At 45.3% G+C, this 27,421-nt stretch overlaps 1 protein-coding gene and 1 long non-coding RNA gene across 2 annotated transcripts in view; one reads left to right on the forward strand and one right to left on the reverse strand.

Moving 5' to 3' along the window:
- Positions 1-7,241, forward strand: part of FAM124A (family with sequence similarity 124 member A) — a 79,315-nt gene extending 72,074 nt beyond the window's left edge. The window contains exon 4 of the mRNA XM_036301038.1: positions 3,892-7,241. Within this exon, the coding sequence (XP_036156931.1) occupies positions 3,892-4,680 (789 nt within the window). The 3' untranslated portion in view covers positions 4,681-7,241. The remainder of the gene's footprint in view (positions 1-3,891) is intronic.
- Positions 6,503-11,535, reverse strand: LOC118651648. Its single transcript, XR_004966311.1, has 3 exons — positions 11,364-11,535; positions 7,786-7,952; positions 6,503-6,601 (listed from the first exon to the last, which is right to left on the reverse strand). It is a non-coding gene; the product is annotated as an uncharacterized LOC118651648 (long non-coding RNA).
- Between the last annotated feature and the right edge of the window lie 15,886 nt (positions 11,536-27,421).

A 27,421-nucleotide genomic window follows, 5' to 3' on the forward strand; every position in this document is an offset into this window, starting at 1 on the left:
GAGCCTCATGTCACATTTTTCTCTTTTGTTTAGCCCACTTAATCCTTTCTCCTTCAGTCCACTGCCACAACGCTGGCCATCCTACTTTCAAACCTTTCCAGGTTTTAAAGTGCAGGTGCTTCTATTTGCCTGGGATTCAGGGTCCCCGTGACATGACTCCTCTCACTTCTCAGAGTTTTCCTCCTGGTTCATGCCTGCAGCCTCTGCTCGGGCTGCTTCTGTGCCTGACTGCCCTTCATCCTGTCCCCATGCCCTCCAGCTGGCAAACACCTCTTCCACTTCCGCGGTTTTATCCAAGAACGACTTTTCAGTGCAAACTTTTTCTACCTTTGCCCATGCTGCCTCACTCCTCTACAAAATCAACCACTTCCTTCTTTGTGCCCCAGCATGCCGCATATATTGCTACTCACTTTATCATCATGGCTCACCTTACTACACTTCAACATTGTATTGTTCATTGTTGGGGGCTAAGACCATGTCTTATTCAAAATTATCTGTGCCTGGCCCTCTGGGGGCACATTGAAAATGATAATGATAATATTTATGTGGTTAAAGAGGCTGCTAGTTTGAAAGATTAATATCTTGGCACACCTTTAATAACCCATTCAAAGCTTAAACACACCAGTTAAGAAGTTCTGCATACAAGACCTGCAGTTAATGTTTGTTGAAAGAATAAGTCAATCAGTCTGTTTATAGGATTAAGAGATATCTGGAATTAGTCAAATAAAGATCTTAGAAATCAATGAAAGGAATGGTCATATAGAAGAGACATAATTAAGACTGAATATGGCCCAGCTGGTGTGGCTCAGTGGTTGAGAATGTCGACCTATGAACCAGGACATCATGGTTGGATTTCTGGTCAGGGTACATGCCTGGCTTGGAGGCTTAACCTCCAGTGGAGGGCGTGCAGGAAGCAGCCAACCAATGATTCTATCGCAGCATTGATGTTTCTATTTATCCCTCCCTCTCCCTTCCTCTCTGAAATCAATAAAAATATATTTTTTTAAAAAATTAAAGACTGAATATGATCCCAGCAGTGGGGAAGATATTTTATCTGTTCATCCCCTAGGAATCTCTAATTTCCCATCAAGATAAGCTTCCCATTCATTCAATTTAATTTTAGAGCCAGCTTTTTCACATTGAGCATGCAGAATAATCAATTTGGAGGTGTCAAAAGTTCCCCACTTTAAGCTGATATCATTTTTAGTTAAATTTTCTCATTTCTATAGGTACTTGCAAGTTGAAATTCTATACAAACTGTACATGTATCCTGTGGGAGTATTAACGGGGGGCTGGGATTCTTGGCGTTTCAACCTTAGAGGTACAATTTCCCATTTTATTTTTAGTCTTTCTTTGGATATCTGCAGATTCTGAGAAAATTTTCTAGGGATGTTATGTAGTGGGTCACAGTGTGCTGCTTATGGGTTGAGCTCCACAAGGCTCTCACCCCTCGAGCTACATTCCACCCTCTTACATGCCTGGGTTTCTCTCCCAGCCGTCCAAAACAATGGGAAGGGCACCGGCGGGCGGGCGTTGTCAAACCAAGCCTTATGGGCGCTCCCTGGATGAGCCTGTTAGTTTAATTACAGTTGAGTTGGAAATTCCCTGTGGGGCTCCTGCATGTCCTGAGGAATGACCTCTGACACCTCCACAAAGGTTCTTAGTAACCTAAGAACACCTGAGATTTGGGCTGGAGGGAGGATGTGCCCCTTTATCTTCAGAGCTGAACTCGTTCAGCTCTCATTTATACAGCGAAGGGTTTTTGCTCAGACTCTCAGAAAGCAATTCTAATTGAAAAGCCCAATCAAAACCTGCCACAGGTTTCAACTCCTATCCTTTAGTGCCACCTCTAGGAATTTCTAAGAGCAGCTCAAATAAAGTCAGACCCTCTACCAAAAAAGCAAGGGAAGGTCCTGGATCCAAGAGACAACTCACCCAAGTTCACCCAATGCACCTGGGAGCCGGCGGGGCTCAACGGGCCTTTTCTGGATACAAGCACCAGGTCTGGGTCTGCAGAATGGTCTTGGGTGAGCTTCTTTGGAATCCTGCCAACTACACCAAGTAATAACGTAAGAAACATTCAAACCTGGGAAGAATTTTTGTGCGTTTATTTTAGCCAAACTGTCAACAAATGCCAGGAAGCCGAACCTCAACAGATTGAGATAATGCTTCGGAGAATGGCAGTTTTTAAGCACCTTGTACAAAATTACAATTCAAGGAGGAGATGTAAGTAGGTTAACCTCCAGTGGAGGGCGTGCAGGAAGCAGCCAACCAATGATTCTGTCTCAACATTGATGTTCTATTTATCCCTCCCTCTCTCTTCCTCTCAATGAAATCCATTGGTGATAGATTAGGGAGGCAGGAGAAAGCAAAGTGGGGAAACCTCTGGGATTGGATTAAAAGTAAAATGATAGACACACACTCCTGTTACTTAAGTAGGTACAGGATAGTTAACAGTCAACAATTGATTCAATAACAATGAGGGGATTTGTAGTCTCCGCAGAGCGGTGCCTGTGCTTCGAGGAGTCTGGAAAAAGGGAAATTACTTTGACATTCCAAAGAGATGTTATTGTAGATGCAAAAAGACAATAGGTTCAGTTAAGGTAAAGATTGACCTAGAACATGACTATCCACCATAAACTGCCTTTAGTTTTTTTTAAAAAAGGTTTAATTTCAGACTATCCTTTGTGGTTATTTTAGGTCTCTGAGTTTGTAAGGCTGCCACACAGGCCTGCCCTGAGCTTGTCAGGTTTAGTTTGTGGCCCCTTTTCATCAGAAGTTTATTACACTGAACGAAATTTCCCAAGTGGCTGTGGGAAAACCAGGTTCCTGCTGAACAGGGAGGGAGGGTGTTTGGTGTCTAGTGAAGGGCTGGTATGTTAGCCTGCTGGGTGCCAGGAAATATCCCTTTTAGTTAGCTGCAGTCAGAACCCTTTTCTTATATCAGGGATTCATAAATCAGATCCTATACTAAATAGAACAAGACCCACTATCCCTAAATCTGCTATTAAATTGAAACTTTGCATTGTAAGGTTGCCCTGTAGGCTTGGGCTTTGAGCCAGACCAGAGGAAGAATCTGAGAGAAGCAGAGCCAGGTGGAATGGAGGTCCCAGATTTGTGCAACAGAAACGTTTTCCTGCTGAGCTGCAGGGAGGGTGGAAGAATAAGAGGACAGGGGTGAGGCATGAAGGGTGCAACTGCTTGTCTACACCCTATGGGGCATCCAAGGGATTAGTCAGTAGTCACAGCTCCCTTTCCTGTGCCATCTCTAAATGGCAAAATATACAGTAAGAGATTCCTAATAGCAGGTAAATAAATGCTAATGGCCTGATAGCCCCTTACTCACTGAAGGTTTACTAGTACCACCCTGACATGGCCAGCCCTAGGGTGTGTCCTGTGATCACCCAGGTACTGGAGTCAAATCCCATGTCCATCTGCTCTGAGATTGTCTGTGCTGATCCCATCCTGAGCCAAACCACTCAGGGCTATGTGCTTATCCCATCCGGAACGCTTCCATCCTCTCGGCAGTAACACTCCCAAGCAATGCTGTGGTCAGAGGGGAGGAACCTTGAGGCATCCGTTGTGCATTTAATGGTAATTCTTACCTCCTCTCAGCCAGGCCCTCATTGTGTGGCTAATCTGTTGAGCCCCTTGCATGTGGACTTGAAGTATTATCCACTATCGTGACAGGGGCTGTGTCTCCTCCTAGGTCCTGATTGCTACCACCCCAAGCCCTGCTACCTCAGTCTTTGCTTTAGAGTTTGGAGAATGAAATTGGTTGCTACGATGTTGCTAGAAGTTTCCAATTATGAGAAAGTGTGTTTCAGGATGTATTTAACAATAAATCCCCTTCCCAGGTGACTAGTAGGATATGCCCTCTTCCCCCTACAGGCGCAAAGGGTGCACAAGAAGTTTCCTAAACCCAACAGAGCTCACCACTCCTCGGAGAAGAAACCTCACTCCAGGCCTTCCCCGAGCTGCACCACACCGAGCCGTCCTCCTGGCAGCGGACAGCAACCCCTACTGGACAGTCCACGCCTGGGGCCCAGCCAGACGATCCTGCTAGCTGGACACCAGCAGGAATTTGCCACAGGAGCCAGCAGCACTCCCAGCCTTCCCTGGTCTTTCCAGAGAAGCAAGTCCTTGTTTTGTTTGCCCACAGAAGACCCCGACCCAGCCTCCTTGGCTGTACCACAGTGTTTTTCAAACACAGGTGCCCCAGGGCACCGGGCATCGGAGTGGAGACACGGCCACCTCCTCTCCATTGATGACTTAGAGGGGTCCCAGGAGACAGATGTGGACACGGGCCTGCGGCTGTCCTCCTCGGACCTGTCTGTGGTCTCTGCGTATTCTGCACCCAGTAGATTCTTTAGCACCTTGGAAACACCCCTCCCCTCCGAACGCTGTGGCAGCCACTGCTCCAAGCACAGAGGTTCCCGAGAAGGACCACTACCCACTGGGAGTGGGGTGACCACGGAGACCTCCTGGGCTGAAGGGCCTTCCAGTTCCTTGGCAACGGCGGTTGCTGCTCCCCCAGCTTCTGGTGCCGCCACCCTCACAGGGTCATCCTCCAAGCTCCCTGGCGATGCTCCCAACACCGAGCAGACTGGCAGACACATCACACCATCCCCAGCCCTGGCTGGGCCCGGGGACAGTGACACAGAGGAATTCTATATCTGAGCACCCTCTATGCTGTTGTTTTCATTCACACAAGCTCAGCTTCCCCAGGTCTGTCTGGAACCTAGTTATCTATCCCAGCCCCCCGTTCGCCATGCCACCCACTCTAGGGACTAGGTGGAAAAATACTGGCATTTTTATGCCAATAACTTAAGTCATAAAATATATTTTTTGAATTACTCAGTTCCATTTGAGATATGGTTTAGTGCATTTACACACTTTAAATGCTTCATACAATTACTTGAAGTGAAAAAAAAACCTAGTCAGCCAGAGCTGATTTGGCCATTTTTCATGCTGTGAAGAAAGAACAATTAAAGCCAAAATGTTCACTGTAGGAAAGATACTGAGTGACTTGTGTGAGAAATTAGTGCACAATAACAATGTACAACCCTGGATTTCCCAGATAGATTTATGTTACCAGGGAGCAGTGACCCTAATAATTTCCAAGTAGTGCTTAGAATGAAAAAGTCAGCTTGATAAGACAGCTGTAAACATCAATCAGGCTACAGTCATACCACACTTAAATGTCTTGCAACGTCCAAAAATCTGGATTTACACTAAAATGGCTAATAAGCTTTATAAGGATTTAGCATGAGTAGCAGACTCTTGGTGCATTTAAAATCTGATTTCAGTTCCAAAATCTAGATTTGTATTCACCTTTCGACAATACTAGCACATTCACTGTAGCAAGTGAGGGCCACAGAAGGCCACTCCCGCACCTGGATTTATTTGGACCACTGAGGATGAATCGTTCATTGGAATTACAGAATAATAGGATGTTGACTGGGTAGGCAGTCTTAGGGTTTTTCAGTTTTAAAACCTGCAGTCTAAGGGCTGTCTATGTATATACCTATATAAATGGCAGGACCCATATTGTATACCACTTTCTCTAGCAAATATGCATTGTCACCTTGTCTTTTCATCTTTAACATTTTAACCATCATTTGGGTTGCACACTAGGAAGCTTTCCACGCAGTGCCCCCTGAACAAACACAGTTGGAGTGCTGGCCTTGCCAGAGTGCCAGGCGCCTTAATTGAAGCTGGAGCTTTCCCCTGACCGTGGCCCTTCCGGACTGTTGTCTGCTTCTGTCACCATGTGAATGGTATTAAAATCTCACCTCTCTCCCACTCCAATAAGGGCACATTGTTCCAGCCTCAGCAATGCCAAGTGCAGGCGTGGGGCAATGCCGAGCTGTCGCTGGTTGCCATTTACCTTTGGGGAAGAAGAGCATGTATTTTCCTTGTTTATTTCTCAGTCTGGTGCTCCTTGCCTACATTAGCACAGCCCATTTTCACCTCTCTGGAAGCGCCCACCCCCTCCAGACACAGTCTTGGGATCCTTCTCCACACAGCCTTCAGGCAGCTGTGGCCAGTCATCAGACTTGCACTGAAGCCTCAATGCTTGCCATCCCTGTCAATGAAAGCCTTAGATCTTCCCCCAAACATCCTGGATATCCCAGGACTCCGATATACAACATTCTGCTCCAGCTTAAGTAAATAAAAATATGGTCTCATAATTCTAGACCAGGAGTGAGCAAAGTTTTTCTGGAAAGGGCTAGATAATAAATACAGCGAGCTTTGCTAGCCAAATGCTCTCTATTATAACTGCTCAACTCTGCCAGTATAGCATGAAAGCAGCCATGGACAATATGTCAATGAGTGGGCGTGACTGAGTTCCAATAAAACTTTATTTCCAAGAACAGGTGGAGGGTCATATTTGGCTCAAGAGTTATAGTTTGCCAATCCTTGTGCTAGACTGAGGTTGATTTAAGACCCCAGCCACAGTCAACAGCAAGAATCTAGGTCTGCAGTCTCCTGCTGCTGTGGTGCATGAGGCCAAGAAAGCGGGCTCCTCCGGTGATGCGGATGGCTGCAGGACCACGGGGTACAGAGTAGTGAGGGGCTTTTTCTGCAGAGATGACTCCTGCCGAGGAATGTGACTCACAATCAGTAGCTGATGATGAAGAGCGACAGGCTAGCCTTAGGGAGGAGGAGAAACTCAGCCTACAAGGAACAGTGGCCAGCTCAGGAGTAGCAAAAATCAATGAGGCCAACTGCCAAGTGCTGTCTCCTCCTGTCTTCATCCTTAATTGGCACCCTTAGTTTAGTGTATTTGCATGCATCCCTAAAATTGCCTGAGAGCCCAACTCTGATGCTCTCTGGACCCACCCTTCTTCAGTGACCCACCCTCAGCACAGTCCATTCAACCAGCTGACCCCAAGGGATGTGAGCAGCACCGTTCAAGAGCAGAACATGCAAGGTGCCCCCATAACAGAGAGAAGGAAAGGGAAGCCCACCACAGACCACATTCAGGCCGCCCTCCCGCTCCCCTCCAGAGCTATGGTCAGAAATGGCAGTCACTGTGTGGAGAAGGAGACACAGAGACTCTACTGGCAGAGCCCTCGCTTCCATTTCTGGTCATACACTAACCTTCCCCCCCCCCCCCCCCCCGGGGGGGGGGGGGGGGAGTTCCTGACACCCACTGGTGGATCCGACTCTTGGATTATTATTGTTGTGATAGATGCTGGCATATTGTAGGTGCTCAATAAATTTGTTCAATTTAATAACATTGAGGTTGTCTCATAAATTATATCTCTTCTGAATTAAGTTCTGTAATATAGGAAATCTAGATCTGATTCCTAATTTTTTGGTTATTTAATGGGACCCAGTTTCTTCTTGTTGGCCTTGCACTTTCCCCAGCTTTCCCCGGAGGGCAGTGTTAGTAAGTGCCCTTGTCTGGTTTACAGCCCATCCTTATTTGCCTCTTTTCCTAATACGACTCCCCAAAATTACTGCTCACGGTCCCACTGTGGCCTACCCTAAACACCTAGTACCTGCATTAAAGATCAAACATCTCTCAGGGCAGTCCCTGACTGGCCTGTTGAGCCCTACAGCACTCATCTTGGGTCACTCCACTTGGGTCACCATGCAGGTGGGTGGGGAGCCACCAAAGAGACTTTTGTGATGGTGGGAGGGTTGACGTGTGGCTATACTAAATGGACTGTAGTGCTGGATGCTTCTTGAGCTGAGGGACCCAACAGCAGAGGAACAGTCACATGGGAGTCTATTGGACTATCCAGTGCATTCCAGGTGAGAACAAATGTTCACCTTCAGCAGGAAGACATTCGAGTTCATAGCTGATGTCTTCGGCTCCAAGGAAATCGTAAGAAATGTAGGTATCTTCTTATCTCCCTCCCGGGCTTTCTGTAGATGAACGAATTCTCCAATCCATCAGGTACCAGGTGCCTGAGTAGACTCGGAATTCCTGGAAGAGACTTTTAAAGGCAAATTAACTGGAGAGTTTCCCCTCCCTAACAGAGCAGCGTCAATGACCAGTTCTGGCCAGTGATCCCAGGACTGAACTTCAGGAGAGCAGCGGGAATAGCTGAAGAGTCACCTTCCATCTCTCTGCCCAAGGCCACATTGCTCCCTGTGCCTGATTTGGACACAAATGCCTCCTTCTGACTAGTAGGGTTCCACTGCTCTTTAATCCTCTGGAAATACAATTGATGAGGTACTGCAGAGGCTTGAGAAAATAACAAGAGAAATCAACAGGAGTAAACATGGATTCTCAAAGGAAACACCTTTTGTCACAATAATAACAAATCAATTCATGAGGGGTCAAGAACCAGAGTTTAAAGATTTTCATATAATTATATCCTTCCAACTTCTACTGAAGGCTTTTATCTCCTCTTGGGCACAGAGGCCTAAATACAAATGATTTTAAATGACATAATTTATCAGGGTGAATAACAGAGGCAGAAATGGATGGTAGTGTCAGCACAGCTGGGTCTTTTTAGCATTCCTATTTTAAAAGGGTGCTAACTATCGTCCAGTTATGTGGCCACTATTACGAATAAGATATTCATTTCAAACAGAAGTCACCAGAACATTTGGTGAAGCTGAAAAGGCCCCTTCCCCTCCCCTTCCCCTATGGCACCCTCCCTAAGCTCTCCGTTTGTGATGAGGTCCCACTTCCAGTTGCCTCAAATGGTGTAGAAACACAGCTGCTTCCGAGAAGTGGCATAGCCCCCACGGGCCTGATCTGGTTGGGAGTCGCCCTGCCCCATTTGAAACATTGATCTTATAAGCTGAACGCCTGAACGAAGCCAGCTAGACTTAGGTCAGCTCTGCTCAGTCCCCAGTGCATTTTGGTCAGGAGCCACTCGGAATGCATGTGGCAGCTCAAGAAACAGAGTAGAAACACTTTCAGGCCAAATCGCCTCGCTGAAGATGGCCGTGGGAAAGCTTTGGTGCCACCTGGTGGCCACCATGCCCAGGAGTGTCAGCAGCTGCCCTCCCTTTCATTGAAGACTCCACCTGGATGAACAGGGGGGAGGCACTTCGGTTCACTATTCTGCATCAAGCTGTTTCTACAAGGCATTGAGGCAACTGATACTGCAATGACATAAGACGATAGAAATAGAAAATCAGAGCTAAGAAAAATGTTCATAAATAAGCCAACTGTAAAGAAAAATGTAACTGCTGTGGATGAATTTCCTAGAAGCCAAAGCAAAAAGGGAAACACGAGTAGCTCAGTCGTTTTCATTTGTGATTGGAGAATCTAGCGGCACCTTACTTCATTGTGATTGAAGTTGCCTCAATGCCCTTTCTCAGTGGAAACCAAGTTTTTCTCAGCGCAGGGTTCTAAAATCACTTTCTGAGGAGGGGATTTTCCCAAAGGATTTTCTCTTAATATAGTCCAAGTTGGTAGCTTTCTAGATTGGAGGATGAATTTAAAAGACCTGGAGGAGGGGACACAGCCGTGCACTGTGGACGAGCCTCCCTGGACATCTCCGGCAGCACCGTCGGTAGAGGGAAATTTCACCCTCGTCAGAAGCCTGGGGGCTGGCTAACTCTGATCTCTTGAGGCCAACTCTGAACAGTCTGGCAAGTGGGAAACAGGCGGTAAGACTGACATCCTCCTGGGAAACGAGAGGCTCCTCCGGAGAGTCCACATGGATGGCGCTCCGTCTGCATCCGCATCCACTCCCTGCTTGGATGTCAACTCCAGGTCCCTAACCTCCCCAGGTAAGAGGCTTCAGGACTCCGAAGCTCTTCCAGATCCCCTCCTTCCGCCTCTCACTGACATTCTTGAAACTTTTTAGGAATCTGGGTCCCTGCACCACTTTCTTCATTGCCCTGAGTATGTTTGCTTATCATTCATTCAACAAGCATATTGAGTCCCACTATGTGTGAGGCAGTGGGCTAGGTGCTGAGAACCTAGCATGGAATGGGAGAGACAATCCCTCCCTCGTGGAACTACCCTCATATAATCATCATTGCTGTTTCCCACTTACCTGTAGATTGTATAACCCTCCTGGTGGATCTGCTGGGCTTAACCTCTGCTACACTTACATGGAATCTCAAATTTTGGCTTCAAATAGATCTGGCTTCCAATTCTGACTCCACTCACTATGAACCTGGGGTAAGTTATTTCACTTCTCAGAGCCTCTGTCTTTTGGTGTGTTTAAAAAAAAATCTTTATTGTTAAATCTTTACAGGTGTCCCCCTGTTTCCCCCATTGATCCCCTCCACCCCGCCCCACCCCTCCCAGTGAGCCTCTGTTTTATCATGTGTAAAATATGGACAACATTCAAGGGTCATTACAAAAATTAAATGATATAACTTGTGCAAAAGTTCCTATACTGCCTACAACATGGCAGGTATTTAATAAAGGTTGATGTTTTTTCTTCCCTCGGGCTGTGGGACGGCACATGCTCTGCCCAGCAGGCTCTCGTCCCCTTTACAGACTCCCTGTGTGGGTGGCAGACAGGTTTGGCTTCATCATGCTCTTGACAGCTAGCTATTCTACCACCACCTCTCAACCGTCTGTCTGGACAGAACTTCACCCAAGAGGGAATCATCTTTCCAACATCACACCCTCAACCTCCCTGGATATTTTCTTTCCTCCATTTCAAGCCACCGCCGGCAAAGCCAGACCTGAGTGCTTGTTACCACCCAGTGCTGCTCCTCCTAGCTCTCTAACTCTGAGCTGCCCTTCCCTAACCACCCTCCCTCCCCACCAATCCCTCCACCTCTCTCCGTCATCCCCCTGTCCCCCTGCTCCCCACACCGTCTCCTCTGGCTTCTAGATCTGCCTGCCCCACCTGGAGCACCAGCTGGCCATTTCACCAGCTGCCTCTGTAGCCTCTGCACCTCTTTCCCTCTGGCCTTCTGATGCCTCCTCCCCAGGCACCGAGCCCTCTGTTGCAGTAGCCCAATTTCCACCCATAGCTGTTAGGCATCCTGTGCTGAGTCACTCCCATTCACTCCACCAATCCACGGCTATTTGGGCAATTTTCATCCACTCTTAAAGGCTTCTCCTGTCCAAGCCTGTTTCAAGTTCTCAATGCCCCCTAAACCTTGGTTTGCACTACTCTTAGAAGCTGGTCTTGTCACCTATTCAACCAGGGCCAGACTGTTCATTATCCCTTCAGGCTTCCTCCTATCACATGAGCTGTGTCTGACTCTAGTGAGGTAAGAAACAAGAAGAGGCTAGTGAGTAGCATGGATTTACTGCCAAGTCCTCTGCCCTTGGAAATGGTCTGACAACTGAAAATGCACCTGGCACAACAGAAGACACTGATTTGTGCAGCAGGGAGACTCCTCGTCCTATTTCCACTCTAAGAATTATGTTCCACTTCCGCAAAATGAGCCTCCTATGCCCAGTACAAGTAACTCACCCCAAGCCCAGGGCTCTGAATTCTCTGGGCCATAAGCTCAGTGGCAGTCTGGGCCTGTGTTCGTCGCCTGAGCTGGCTCTGCAGCCCCGGAGTGACCCCTGTGCTCCTCCGGTCAGTGTCAGAGCCCCCAGCTCTGGCCTGGGCTCCCTGGGAGTGCTCCCCGCCAGCTCTGTCCTTGCCGGGCGCAGTGAACTGGCAGCACCTGTGGAGGTGGGCGCTCCCGGACACCTGGCAGCAGGCTCGAGATTGTGACCCAACCACATGTGACCGTCCCCGGGAACTCTGCCCGATCACATTTTGTTCTGGGTCCATCCCAGCCTTTGCTATCAGATTTGGTAAACATTGGAGCTTTCAAATGGGTATGTGCTGGCCTTCCTTTCTCTCCTTCCTGCAGGCCAGACCTGAATTTTCAGCCACCTGCTACGTACCCCACACTGTACAGGTCTGGCTTCCCTGTGCCCCCAAATCATGACCCACAACAACCTACCAACACACACGAGAAAGGACCAGTTCCTTCTCCTCTGGGCTTCTCAGTTCTTTAATGGTGTATTCTCTCTCATCATTCACATTCACTTACTAGCCTACACTCCAGCCAAGCAGCCTCTTAATTCTCCACTAAACATACCTACCTTCCCACCCATGTGCCAAAGCTCAGGTATTTCTCCAACTCTCCGCCCATCAAAACCCTACTGTCCACCGAAGCCCTGTGCAGCACCGCCTCCCTCAGGAGGCCTGCCTGGCTACCCTTCCCGCACTGCAGTGTGCGAGCACTAGGTTGTCCCTGACTCAGGACAGATCACAGGCTACTTTGTCTTGGAGTTGTTTAGGGACAAGGCTTATCTATCCAGGCAGATTATAAACTAGTCCTTAGTCCAAAGCAGTACCTTGATAGATAAGATTTAAATAAGTGAGTGCGGGAGGGATGTACTTGCCTGCGGCACAATTATTCCATTCCAACTTCCTGGGTGAGAGGGAGAAGTTGTGTGGAGGGAAGAAACCTCCAGGCCCTTGCTGGGTAAGTCCGTATTTACCTGAACCATTTGTGTTTTATTTTCTTTACAAACATCTAGAGCTAAACATTAGGGCACTTGGTCACAAAACCTTTTTCCAACCTAGAATTTATCCACATTTCCCCATAGATATCCTATGTATACACAGCTATTTTTAAACTTTATACCCACAAAACTCTTGGCAAAAATACAAACTGAATGGATTTCAAACATAGCTGCCTTAAGTCCACGTGTTTGAAAAGGAATGTTGAAATGACGTGAACACACTTACTTGCTTTCTTTAATGTTTGCCAGGTTAGAATTATAGTCTTTCAAAATTGGGCTGGGAGTGCAGGTGTTTGACCTGTTTCTTTGCCTAAGACTGAAAATCCTTCCCATTGTCAGCTTCCAAAATTTCCCTCGGGGCTGGCCTTCTGTCCCTCCCAAACCACATGTATATATAGCAAACAGTCCTCCTGGTTCGGGCTGGGCCCTGAAAACCTCTCTCATAGCTGCAGCCATTGCCTAGAGCTGCAGGTTCCTAACTCTGTCATTTGCTTTGTATTTTCACCATATCTGTGGACTGGCTGTGCAATATTTACTTATTTTTAAAATCAAGTGGAAAACTAGCAGACTCTCCAGCACCAGGTAACTGGGAGATGTGGTGCAGACCCAGCAGTGTGACCGCAGGGTGACAGAGGGGATTCAAGGGCTGCTGCCACCTCTATGCTCTATGCTCTGGTCTTCCCTCACAGCACACCTGCAGCTCAGAGGCCCCTGAAAGAGTGCAGTGAAGAGCCTCCCTCCTACAAGACAAATGCTGCAAGAGCTGGCGGTGCATGCACAGCCTAGTAGAAGGTGATGAAATCTGAGCATTGCATCATGTCACTGCCCCCTTAAAGTCCTGCAGTGGCTTCCCATTGCATTTGAACTGAAAATACACTGGCCTGTCCCCAGGCCTCAAAGCCCTGTATGATCTGGCCCCTCTGCCTTTACCCCCCCCCCCCACCTCCCACCCCTCCACCTCACTCACTATGCTCCAATCCCACCAGACTCCCTACATATAGTCGAACACTCCACACAATCTTTGCACCTGCAGTCCCTTCGGCCTGGGACACTCTTCTCCCTACTTTTTGTTCCCATATCTCCTTCTTACCCTTTGGTCTCAGTTTAAGTGCCATCTACTCTAAAAGGCCTTCCTGGACCATCTATCAATATCTAAAGTACCCCTATAAAAGGCATGCTATCATAGGACCACCAGCATAATATATATGCACTTGATAAGGGACATGATTATCTTGTTCGTTGATTAAATTTTTAATGACATTGAGTTGTATTTTTATGTGCTAAATGTACATTTGAGAGTACATTGGGCCCTTCTGGAATCCTGCCCATTACTGAATATAGAACTTGCAGCATTATTTTAGCAGTTGAAATTACTTTAGCTTTATTGCTGTTACTTTGCTTTTATGAGGTGCTGTTGATTATCTCCATCCTTCATTTAACACTATGTCCCTGATCAGCAAAGAAACCACCCTACCTCGAAGAACCTACTGAAAAATATAGTCCATGTTACTAACATTAAAATCAACAGCTGACATTTATTGAGAACTCAATGTGCCAGGCCTTAGGCTACTGACACACATGATCTCATTTAATCTTAAATGTGTAAGATCACAGTTGTCACCACTTTATATATGAAGAAACAAGCACAAAGATTATAAGATGCTGCCTAAGATCACACAGCTAGCAAATAATAGAGTGTCCTCATTCATTCTTTCTTTTTAAAAAAATAAATATACTGAGTATTGTTAAGTTGCAACAGAACAGGTGAAGTTGTATGTAAGGGATTCTCCCCTAAGGAGTTGATGAGGCAGCAGGTAAAGTGAAACCGCACACAGATGTCTAGAAAGTAGAGCCTGGTGTGACATGTGACGTGAGAACTCTTTCCTTGAAGAGAAACAGACAGTCACTCCTATGAAAGTAACAATTGAGCTGGGTTTAAACAGGGGTAAAATTTCAAGAACAAAATGTGAACAAGTTCTTCCAAGCAGAAACATTCTTAAGCTAAGCTCCCCCCACACAGGAATTATTAAATCAGCAATATCCACTGTAGCCTGTGTTGTTACTATTTCATCATCATTGTTTTCTTAATAAGAGATTAACGTGTTTTATTTACTTATTCACATATTCCATTGTCAGCACAATTCATAGCACTGTTTGTCTCAAACACAATAGCTAAATGAATCTGATGGAAAAACCTGATAAGAGTAGCATATAATTGTTTGGAACTAAATTCAGATTTCAGAAGTTATAAGCAGATTCTATTAAAATTCTATTCCCATGACTTAATTATGGTCATTAAGAAGACTAGCTATACAGCCTCCTTTTAAATAGGAAAGTCCTGCTTGTATGAGAGGGAAGCAGGAATGTGCCTGTTTAGGAGCATGACTGCCTTCTATGATAACAAATGAAATACCTGGTTCTATGAAGGTCACTTACACAAACGTTCAGGCCCAGGCATGGTCAGTACCCCGAGGGCCACAGAGTCCCACTTGAAATGTCTTTGTCATACTTATGATTTGACAAGTAGACCAGCTTTACCCTCTGCAAGCAGGGGCCCTGGGCAAGGGGACTGAAGGGCTCCTTGCGTTCCTGATTTGGGGTGAATAAAAGAAGGAACAAGAATGCATCTCTGCCTTTTCTCCACCCCCAATCAAGAGCTGAATTCTTCCCACCAGTTCGATATTTGGAGCAGAAGGAGAGAAGAAACGGAAATAACTAGAGGATAAGATGAATGTCAAGAAGGGTGGAAGAAATTGAAAGCTCCCAGAGCTCCTCATTGCTGTGGCCTCAGAGAGCGGGGTGATGCCTTGGTAGGGACCCCAATCCTCCTGAGAGGCCTTGACTCACTCCTGTGCCGTCAGCACCCTTAAAACACTCTGCACCCTTTGTTTTAAAGCGGGGAGAAAGGATTTACATGTCCACAGTACCCTATGGAGCAGTGGTTCTCAACCTTGGCTGCACATTAGAATCACCTGGGAATCTTTTTAAAATCCTGATTTCTGGGCCTCATCCTCTGAAAATTCTGTTTCTTTGTTACTAATGTTGTGGCCCCACCCCATAACAAAGAAACAGCATTTCCGGAGGATGCGGCCCAGAAATCAGGATTTTAAAAAGATTCCCAGGTGAATCCAATGTGCAGCCAAGGTTGATAACCACTGCTATGGAGGTTCACAAAGCACAGGTGTTTTAACACTCATCACAGATCAGGCAGTTTATAAAGTTAGATCTGTGACATTTTCAAACAGGTCAAAGAATGTAATAAAATCTTAAAACAAAATTAATATTAATTTACTCTATTTGGGAAGATATATTACCTCTGGAATTAGGGAGGGCTGGAAGGATGAGGTTGAACCCAGGAGCTATTAGAACAAATGAGGCAATAAAATGAGGCATGTGGAGCATGCAGGCAAACAAGTCCTCTGACCTCACATGTGATTTCACTCTTAAGTGAGGCCATTTGCACAAAGCTTGTCAGAGTTCCCTCAAGTCATCTGAATTGGTCTAGTTTTTCCCCAGCTAAGTACAATCAACTTGGGAATGTATTATTTTTTTGTATAACCAACATAAGGTCTTCAAAACAATCACCCTGCCTGTCTGGATTTTTCTTTCTTTTCATTAGTCTGAGATTCCTTCCTGCATCATATCACCTTTAGACAGCAGAAAGATGGCACCATAGTTAAGACCATTCTACTGTTTGCAAATGTTTCCCATTGCATTTGGCAGCTCAGTCCCCTACCACATATCGCTGCAAAGGCACCATAAATCAGCATGTTCTAAACAGCTGAACCAGAAATAACCAAAGAGGATATTTGGACCAAATGGAGTGGGAGGCCAGCATGACAAATGGAAACACTAAGGGAAAATGTATGATGAAAGAACAGAGATGAATCAAGCAGAGGCTGTTTGCATATTACATGAAATAAAGTGATATCTTTGCAAAAGTCTCACTGAAGTCATGTCTGATACTATTTTTTTTATTCTTCTACCCCTGTTCCATCCAAATTACTGACTTCAGGTTCACTGTAGCATTAACCATTTAGAGCCAGTGACCAAGTCCAAGGCCAGTGTAGAAAGACCATCTCACTCTGGAGAGACAGTGCTTGACCCCGTGGGCTTCCAGGATTCCCAATGTCTCATGGTAGAAATTCCCTCTCCAGGAGGAGCTTTTACCTCCAGCCATTCCCAACCTCTGAGTTTGCATCTTTATGACAGAAAAAAACTTTGAAATAATCTAACAGATTAAGGAAAAATACATGCATACCTCTCTGGAATAATTGCCCTTTCATTTACTGAGTGCCAACTATATGCCAAGCATTGTGCTAAATTCTTTCCAAACATTTTCTTTTCAATCTTCTGAACAACCCAATGTGATAGATTTTATTTATCCATATGAGAACTGAGACTTGGTGACATTAAGTAAATTGTCCAAGGCATATGGCTAGCTAACAGCTAGGTCAAGTTTCAGACCTAGGTCTGTCTGAATTCAGACTGTGCTCTTAATTCTGACACTGCCTCATCACCACTGGGTGGAAGTAGTTCTTGAAATGGACAATAGAATTGAGTCCCCTAGTTGAATCTATAAAGAAAGTTATTAAAGGATGTCAGGCAGATCCCAGATTCTCTGTGAGGTGTAGAAACCCACGCCTGACTGCCATACAGCCAGGAATGATTCCAAACTGTTCTGGGGAATTTTTTCTTATTGAATGTATTGGGGTGAGATTGGTTAATAAAATTTTGTAAGTTTCAGGTGTATAATTCTACAGTACATCATCTGTATACTGTATTGTATGTTCATCACCCCAAGTCAAGTCTCCTTCCATCACCATTTCTCTCCCCTTCACCTTCTACCTCCCCCCACCACCCTTCCTCTTTGGTAATCACCATGCTGTTGTTTGTGCCTATGAATTTTTTGTTGTTGTTGTTTGTTTGTTTGTTTGTTTGTTTTGCTTAACCCCTTCACCTTTTCACCCAGCCCTTCCACCCCTTTCCCCTCTGATAGCTGTCAGCCTGCTCTCTATCTGTGAGTCTGAGTCTCTATTTTGATTGTTAGTTTATTTTGTTCATTAGATTCCACATATGAATGAAGTCATATGGTACTTGTCTTTCTCTGACTGGCTTATTTCACTTAGCATAATGCTCTTTCCAGGTCCATCCATGCTGTTGCAAGGGTAAGATTTCCTTTTTTACAGCTGAGTAGTATTCCATTGTGTAAATATACCACAGCTGCTGCTTCTTCTTCTTCTTCTTCTTCTTCTTCTTCTTCTTCTTCTTCTTCTTCTCCTCCTCCTCCTCCTCCTCCTCCTCCTTCTCCTTCTTCTCCTCCTCCTCCTCCTCCTTCTCTTCCTTCTCCTTCTCCTTCTCCTTCTCTCCTTCTCCTTCTCCTTCTTCTCCTTCTCTTTCTCCTTCTTCTTCCTTCTCCTTCTCCTCCTCCTCCTCCTCTTCCTCCTCCTCCTCCTCCTCCTCTTCCTCCTTCTCCTTCTCCTTCTTCTTCTTCCTTCTCCACTCATCTACTGATGGACACTTAGCTGCTTCCAAATCTTGGGTATTATAAATAATGCTGCAATGAACATAGGGGTGCATATATTCTTTTGAATTAGTGTTTCATATAGCTTCAGATATAGTTCCAGAAGTGGAATCACTGGGTCATAAGGCAGTTCCATTTTTAATATTTTGGGGTAACTTCATACTGCTTTCCACAGTGGCTGCACAAGTCTACATTTCCACCAACAATGCATGAGGGTTCCCTTTTCTCCACATCCTCACCAACACTTGTTATTTGTTGATTTATTGAGGACAGGTGGGAATTGATATTTCATTGTGGTTTTAATGTGCAGCTCTCTGATGATTAGTGATGTTGGCGATTTTTTCATGTCTATTGGCCATCTGTATGTCCTCTTTGGAAAAATGTCTATTCGGGTCCTTTGCCCACTTTTTAATTGGATTATTTAATTTTTTTGGTGTTGAGTTTTTAAAGTTCTTTATAAATTTTGGATATTATCCCCTTATCAGATTATCATTGGTAAGTATGTTTTCCCATTCAGTGGGTTGTCTTTTCATTTTGTTGATGGTTTCCTTTGCTGTGCAAAAACTTTTTAGTTTTATGTAGTCCCATTTGTTTGTTTTTTCTTTTGTTTTCCTTGCCTAAGGCAATATATCAGGAAAAAATATTGCTAGGAGAAATGTCTAAGATTTTTCTGTGTTTTCTTCTAGGATTTTCATGATTTTGAGTTTAACATGTAAGTCTTGTTGGAAGAGGAGGAGAGGAGAAAGATGGGAGTATGCTCCTGGGAGGGAGAGCACCCCTATTATTAAGTCTTTAATCCATTTTGAGTTTATTCTTGGGTATGGAGTAAGAAGGTGGACTAGTTTCATTTTTTTGTATGTATCTGTCCAATTTTCCCAACAACATTTATTGAACAGATTGTCTTTACCCATTGTATGTTTTTGCCTCTTTTGCCAAATATTTATTGACTATAAAGGCATGGGTTCATTTCTGGGCCCTGTATTCTGTTCCATTTATATATAAGTCTGTTTCTATGCCAGTACCATGCTGTTTTGATTATTATGGGCTTATAGTATAGTTTTATATCAGTAAATGTGATATCAACTTTGTTCTTTCTAAAAATTGCTGAAGATTTTTGGTGTCTTTTGTAGTTCCATGAAAATGTTTGGAATATTTGTTCTATATCTGTGAGATATGCCATTGGTAGTTTAATAAGGATTGCATTGAATCTGTAGATTGCTTTCGGTAGTATGGACATTTTAATGATGTTAATTCTTCCTATCTGTGAACATGATATATGGCTTCCACTTATTTGTATCTTCTCCAGTTTCTTTCTTCTGTGTCTGATTATTTTCTGAGTACAGGTCTTTTACCTTCTTGGTTTAATTTATTCCTAGGTATTTCATTCTTTTTTAAGCAATTATGAATGGGATTGTTTTTTTAGTTTCCTTTCTGATAGTTCATTATCGATGTATAAAAATGCAACTGATTTCTGGATATTTGTTTTGTATTCTGCTTCTTGACTAAATTTATTTAACAGTTCTAGCAGGTTTTTTTGGTGGAATCTTTAGGATTCTCTATATACCATACAGTACCATGTCATCTTCAAATAATGACAGTTTTACTTCTTCCTTTACTTCTTTACTTCAAATAATGACAGTTTTACGCTCCCACCCCCAGCACATGCCCTCAACCCCCTATTGTCTGTGTCCATTGGTTATGCTCATATGCATGCATACAAGTCCTTGGATTGATCTCTCACCCCCCACCCCCACCCATCCCTTCCCTCTGAGGTTGGACGGTCTGTTCAATGCTTCTATGTCTCTGGCTGTATTTCAGTTCATTAGTTTACATTGTTCTTTATATTCCACAAATGAGTGAGATCATGTGATATTTATCTTTCTCTTGCTGGCTTATTTCGCTTAGCATAATGCTCTCCAGGTCCAACCATGCTATTACAAATGGTAAGAGTTCCTTCCTTTTTATAGCAGTATAGTATTCCATACAACTTAACAAAAGGAAGTTGTAGATGGTGTGTAATCTGCCCACTGCTCAGGAGGCAGATTAATAATCTTTACCTTCTTCTATAATCCAATCAAACAATGGGCAAAAGACTTAAATAGACACTTCTCAAAAGAGGACATACAGAAGACCAACAGACATATGAAAACATGCTCAAAGTCACTAATCATCTGAGAGATACAAATCAAAATGACAATGAGGTGCCATCTCACACCTGTCAGAATGGCTATCATCAACAAATTAACAAATGACAAGCGCTGGCGAGGATGTGGAGAAAAAGGAACACTAGTACACTACTGGAGGGAATGCAGACTGGGGCAGCCACTGTGGAGAACAGTAGGAGTTTCCTCAAAAAGTTAAAAATGGAACTCCCATTTGACCCAGTCATCCCACTTCTAGGAATATATCCCAAGAAATCAGAAACACCAATCAGAAAGGATATACACACCCCTATGTTCATAGCAGCACAATTTATAATAGCTAAGATTTGGAAACAGCCTAAGTGCCCGTCAGCAGATGAGTGGATTAAAAAATTCTACACAATGGAATACTACACTGCTTTATTATTTCTGAATAGCCAGCTTAAAATCAATATCTTAAAAGTCATATTTTGGAGTGGCAAAACTTTGGTCTCCTTCAATGTCTTAGCAATGATTTTTTAATTTGATACCTAAAGCACAAACATCAAAAGCAAAAATAACTAATTACATCTAACTAAGTTACATCTAACTAAAAAGATTCTGTACAGCAAAAGAAACCATCAATAATATGAAAAAGCAACCTATGGAATGGGAAAAAATATTTGCAAATCATATATCTGATAAGGGGGTAATGCCCAAATATACAAAGAACTCATGCAACTCATAGCGAAAAACCAAATAACCTATTGTAAAAAATGAACAAAGGACCTGAACATATATTTTTTCCAAAGAATATATTCAAATGGCCAATAGGCACATGAAGAGGTGCCCAACATCACTAATCACTATGGAAATGCAATCAAAGCCACAATGAGGTATCACCTCACACCTGTTATAATGACTAGCATCAAAAAGACAAGCGATAACCAATGCTCATGAGGAGGTGGGAGTGTAAATTTGTATAGTCACTATGGAAACAAATAGGGAGCTTCTCAAAAAAAATTTAAAAATATAACTACCATATAATTCAGCAATTCTGGGTATATATCCAAAGGAAACTAAATCACTATGTTGAACAGCTATCTGCCTGTGTTGATTGAAGCATTATTTACAATAGCAAAGACATGGAAATGACCTAGGTGTTTATTAATAAATGGAGATGATAGATAGATAGATAGATAGATAGATAGATAGATAGATAGATATAGATATAGATGATATAGAGATAGAGATAGAGATATACACATAATGAAATACTATTCAGTCATAAAAAGAAGGAAATCCTGCCACTTACAACCTGAGGTGAACCCTGAGGATATTATGCTAAGTAAAATAAATGAGAGAAAGACAAATACTATGTGAAATCCCTTATATGTGGAATAAAAAACAAAAACAAAAAGCCACCAAACTCACAGAAAAAAAAATCAGATTTATGGTCACCAAAGACAGAATTAGGGCTGTGGGAATTGATGATGGTGGTTAAAAAGCACAAACTCCCAATTATAAGATAAGTACTGGGGATGCAATGCACAAAGTGATAACTATAGTTAACACTGCTATATTTGAAAGTTGCTAAAAAGTATATTCTAAAAGTTCTCATCCCAAGAAAAAAAAATGTTTTTGTTACTATATAAGGAGATGGATATTAACTAAACTTATAGTGGGTCTCACTATAAATTCACCTACATCAAGTCATTCTGCAGTACACCTTAACTCACACAGGGCTGTGTGTGAGTTATATGTCAGTAAAACTGGAAGGGAAAAAGCACCAGAAAGAAAGCCACTCCCTTGTAGCCTGGGGTTGTCGTGTGATCAGTTTTGGCAAATGAGGTACAAGTAGAAATCTACTAGATGGGATTTTTAGAGAAGTTATTATAAATAGATATATCTCAAGGTCCATAAATAGATATAAATATCCTATCTAATAAAAGAGAACCATGGTAATTGGCGTACGACCACTACCCTTCCCATTGGCTAATCAGGGCAATATGCAAATTAACTGCCAGCCAAGATGGCGGCAGGCAGCCAGGCAGCTTGAAACTAACATGAGGCTTGCTTGCTTCAGTGACGGAGGACTCCAACGTTGCCCGCCTGCCACTGCAGGCCTCTTGCCGGGAGCCGGTCCATGCTTGCTGTTTCAAGGGACCTGGCATATATGGCATACTGTTCTTAATATGTTTGCTCACCTTCTTGGCACTATGTGTTTTAACCAAGGTCTCTGAGAAAGGTTGTTTCCCCAGGTAGGGATTTTCCCCTGAAGTTAGGGAGGGAATAAAACTTCTTAACTAGTGCCAAGTGGGTAATTAATCACTTTAACTACGAACAATCATGCTTAAGCTACATAATCTTTACTCCCTGGAATGGAGATAAGAAACGCCCTAACCTTTGTAATAGAGATTGATAGGATTGAATCAACTGGTATAAATACAGATGTAATAAGACAGCAAGACACAGAACTTAGAACACAGAACTTAGATTGAGAGAACATGGCAAAAGATCCTGGACTGAACCTGACTACAGAAATTGGCAAGAGAACCTGACTAGAACCTGGTGACTGAACCTGGCTGGAGAACCTGGACAGAACTTGGCTGGAGAACCTAGCGAGGGAACATGGCTACAGAACCTGGCTGGAGAACCTAGCAAGAGAACATGGACACAGAACCTGGCTGGAGATCCTAAGCAGAACCTCTCTGGAGATCCAGACCAGGACTTGTCTGGAGATCCTGGATGGAGATCCTGGCTAGGCTGCTGATCAACTGAACACTGTCTCCGTGTCCTTCCTTCTTCGCCGACTCCGTCCACACCTTTTGGGGACCCCTGGACCCGCTGGGGCTCGACCCCGGCAGCCTCTGAGCTGCAACTCTAAGCAACTGTGTAACAAATATAGAAGCTAAACAAAACCCCAGAAACCTTTTTTAGTCCTCAGGGCTTCAGCCAGCAGGATCGCAACATTGTAAGCAAAGGCCAGAAACCTACTTTCAGCAGCAGAGGCCTAAGAGCTGGAGCCAAGCCTCAAAGCTAAAGCTGGCCCAGAATTAAAAAAAAAAAAAAAAAAAAAAAAAAAAAGAGCAGTTGGGAGCTTCAGTCACCCCCAGCCTGAAAACAGCCCTCAGCCCCTCACCCAGACTGGCCAGGCACCCCAATGGGGACCCCCACCCTGAAGGGTGTGTGACCAGCTGCAAACAGCAATCATCCCCTCACCCAGGCTGGCCAGGCACCCCAGTGGGGACCCCCACCCTGATCCAGGACACCCTTCAGGGAAAACCAGCTGGCACCCACCCATGCACCAGGCCTCCCAGCACCAGGATCAGCATGACAGGGGGCAGCACCCAAACCCCCTGATCGCCCGGGGGCTCTGTGTGTGACAGGGGGCAGGGACACAACCTCCCTATCCACCCTGCTCTGTTCGTGACAGGGGAAGGCGCCCCAACCCCCTGATCAGCCCTGCTCTGTGCCGAATAGGGGGGAGCTCCCCAACCCCCTGATCGCCCTGCAGCTCTGTGTGTGACAGGGTGCAGCGCCCCAACCCCCTGATCGGCCCTGCTCTGTGTGTGACGGGTAGAGCCATAACCTCCCCATCGGCCCTGCCCTGAGTGTGAGAGTGGCGGCGCCCCAACCCCCTGATCGGGCCTGCTCTGTGGGTGATAGAGGGCGGTGCCCCAACCCCCTGATGGGCCCTGCTCTGTGCATGACAGGGGGCAGCGCCCCAACCCCCTGATTGGCCCTGCTCTGTGCGTGACAGGGTACAGAGCCCCAACCCCCCCGATGGGCCCTGCTCTGTGAGTGACAGGGGGCAGTGCCCCAACCCCCTGATTGGCACTGCTCTGTGCATGACAGGGGGTGGCACCGCAACCTCCCGATCGCCCTGCTCTGTGCATGACAGGGGGCGGCGCCACAACTCCCCAATTGGCCCTGCTCTGAGCCCGACCAGGGGCCGCACCTAGGGATTGGGCCTGCCCTCTGCCACCTGGGAGCAGGCCTAAGCCAGCAGGTCGTTATCTCCCGAGGGGTCCCAGACTGCGAGAGGGCACAGGCCGGGCTGAGGGACCCCCCCTTCCCCCCGAGTGCACAAATTTTTGTGCACCGGGCCTCTAGTATATTATAAAACAAATAGATTTTGTTTTTAGAGCAGTTTTAGGTTCACAGAAACATTGAGTAGGAAGTGGAGTGCCCATTTACCCCCTTCCCTCACACAGGAACAACCTCCCTCTTATTGATTCAGGTTGTTTTGTTGAGCAGGATGCAAGGGGGATTTCTTCCCCAGGTTTTTGTCCAGATAGATTTGAAGAATTAAGCCACAGACAAAAGATGGTAGGTGAAAAGTACTGAAACTTTATCGCAAGCATATACTACCTCTAAAACCTTACCTCTAAATTCTAGTAAAAGACCTCTACTCAAAAAACTACAGGACATTGAAAAAAGATATAGAGGAAGACATAAACAGATGGAAGAACATACCGTGTTCATGGATTGGTAGAATCAACATCATTAAAATGTCCATACTAGACAGAACTAGAGACAGAAGAACTTCGCTGGAGAGAACATGGCAAAAGATCCTGGACTGAACCTGACTACAGAAATGGGCAAGAGAACCTGACTAGAACCTGGTGACTGAACCTGGCTGGAGAACCTGAACAGAACCTGGCTGGAGATCCTAACCAGAACCTCTCTGGAGATCCAGAGCAGAACCTCTCTGGAGATCCAGACCAGAACTTGGCTGGAGATCCTGGCTAGAGATCCTGGCTAGGCTGCTGATCAACTGAACACTGTCTCCGTGTCCTTCCTTCTTCGCCGACTCCGTCTACACCTTTGGGGACCCCTGGACCTGCTGGGGTTGGACCCCGGCATCTGGCGCCCGAACAGGGACCCCTAGGTAAGCCCCACTCTCGGGATGGATAGGACTCCACCGTAGGAAGAGGGTGGATAGTCTTCGCCGACTCCGTCCACACCTTTGGGAACCCCTGGAACAGGATTCCCCTAGATGCAATAAGACAGCAAGACACAGAACTAGAGACAGAAGAACTTCGCTGGAGAGAACATGGCAAAAGATCCTGGACTGAACCTGACTACAGAAATGGGCAAGAGAACCTGACTAGAACCTGGTGACTGAACCTGGCTGGAGAACCTGAACAGAACCTGGCTGGAGATCCTAACCAGAACCTCTCTGGAGATCCAGAGCAGAACCTCTCTGGAGATCCAGACCAGAACTTGGCTGGAGATCCTGGCTAGAGATCCTGGCTAGGCTGCTGATCAACTGAACACTGTCTCCGTGTCCTTCCTTCTTCGCCGACTCCGTCTACACCTTTGGGGACCCCTGGACCTGCTGGGGTTGGACCCCGGCAGGGCTCAGCTGGTCCTGTTGCGTGGCATGCGGTGCTGTGCAGCATTCATCCTGGGCCCCAACGTGCAGCTGTGAGACAGCCCCGTCAGCAGGCGGTCCCCTTCCCCGCCTTGAGCTCAGTGCACGTTTGGCTCTGCCTCCTGTTGCTCCTCTTTATCGGCCACAGGAGAAAGCACAGGCTCCTGTTGGGGCTCCTGGTAGCAGCGCGGGCACGTGCCCAGGGACCTTCGCTCACCCTGTGTCTTCAGTGAGCAGGGCGCCCATGTCTCCCTGGGGACTGCGGGCCACTTTGGCCTCCATTCTACCATTTCCCGTGTGGGCCCCGCGCGGCGAGACTGCAGTGAGCGCCAGTGTCTTCAGTCAGAGCAGCCTGTGGAGGCCTGCGGACAGGTGCCGCCTGGTGTCCTGAGGGCCCGGGGTGCCCAGGAGCCCCGCTGCCTCCGACAGGGACCCTCTGGCTCTGAGGCCCCCCGAGCTTCTGCGACTGCGGATTCCCGGGCCGCCTCCTCCCGCCAGTCAACCAGAGCCCCTGCGGGGGGGTCCGGGCGGCGGGGTCTGTAGTTCCCGCACCCGCTCCACAGCCAGACGCGAGACCCGCTGGGCTAGAGCTCTGAGCGATCCATTGGTGCTGCTTATCGTAGATGTTACAGAAAGATGGCGTTGAATTGCCTATGAAATAAAGGTAAAACATCTCTTTTTCTCTCTTCATAAAAAAAAAAAAAAAAAAAAAAAAAAAAAAAAAAATGTCCATACTACCCAAAGCAACCTATAAATTCAACGCACTTCCCATTAAAATACCAATGGCATACTTCAGAGATCTAGAACGAACTCTCCAAAAATTCATCTGGAATAAAAAAAGACCCTGAATAGCTGCAGCAATCCTGAAAAAGACCAAAGTAGGTGGGATCTCAATACCAGATATCAAGTTGTATTACAAAGCCACTGTTCTCAAAACTGCCTGGTACTGGCACAAGAATAGGCATATAGATCAATGGAATAGAATAGAGAGCCCAGAAATCGGCCCGAACCAATATGCTCAATTAATATTTGACAAAGGAGGCAAGAACATACAATGGAGCCAAGATAGTCTCTTCAATAAATGGTGTTGGGAAAATTGGACAGATATATGCAAGAAAATGAAACTAGACCACCAACTTACACCATACACAAAAATAAACTCAAAATGGATAAAGGACTTAAATGTACGACAGGAAACCATAAAAATTCTAGAAGAATCCAAAGGCAACAAAATCTCAGACATATGCCGAAGCAATTTCTTCACTGATACAGCTCCTAGGGCACTTGAAACGAAAGAGAAAATGAACAAATGGGACTACATCAAAATAAAAAGCTTCTGCACAGCAAAAGAAACCATCAACAAAACAACGAGAAAACCCACTGTGTGGGAAAACATATTTGCCAATGTCATATCTGATAAGGGCCTAATCTCCAAAATTTATAGGGAACTCATACAACTTAACAAAAGGAAGATAAACAATCCAATCAAAAAATGGGCAAAGGACCTAAATAGACACCTTTCAAAAGAGGACATTCAGAAAGCCAAGAGACATATGAAAACATGCTCAAAGTCACTAATCATCCGAGAGATGCAAATCAAAACAACAATGAGGTACCATCTCACACCTGTCAGACTGGCTATCATCAACAAATCAACAAACGACAAGTGCTGGAGAGGATGAGGAGAAAAAGGAACACTTGGGCACTGCTGGTGGGAATGCAGACTGGTGCAGCCACTATGGAAGACAGTATGGAGTTTCCTTAAAAAACTGAAAATGGAACTCCCATTTGACCCTGTGATCCCACTTCTAGGAATATATCCCAGGAAACCAGAAACACCAATCAGAAAGGATATATGCACCCCTATGTTCATAGCAGCACAATTCACCATAGCTAAGATCTGGAAACAGCCTAAGTGCCCATCAGTAGATGAATGGATTAGAAAACTGTGGTACATCTACACGATGGAATACTATGCT

Source organism: Myotis myotis, unplaced genomic scaffold (genome assembly GCF_014108235.1).
Source record: "Myotis myotis isolate mMyoMyo1 unplaced genomic scaffold, mMyoMyo1.p scaffold_m19_p_3, whole genome shotgun sequence".
NCBI classification, from domain to species: domain Eukaryota; kingdom Metazoa; phylum Chordata; class Mammalia; order Chiroptera; family Vespertilionidae; genus Myotis; species Myotis myotis.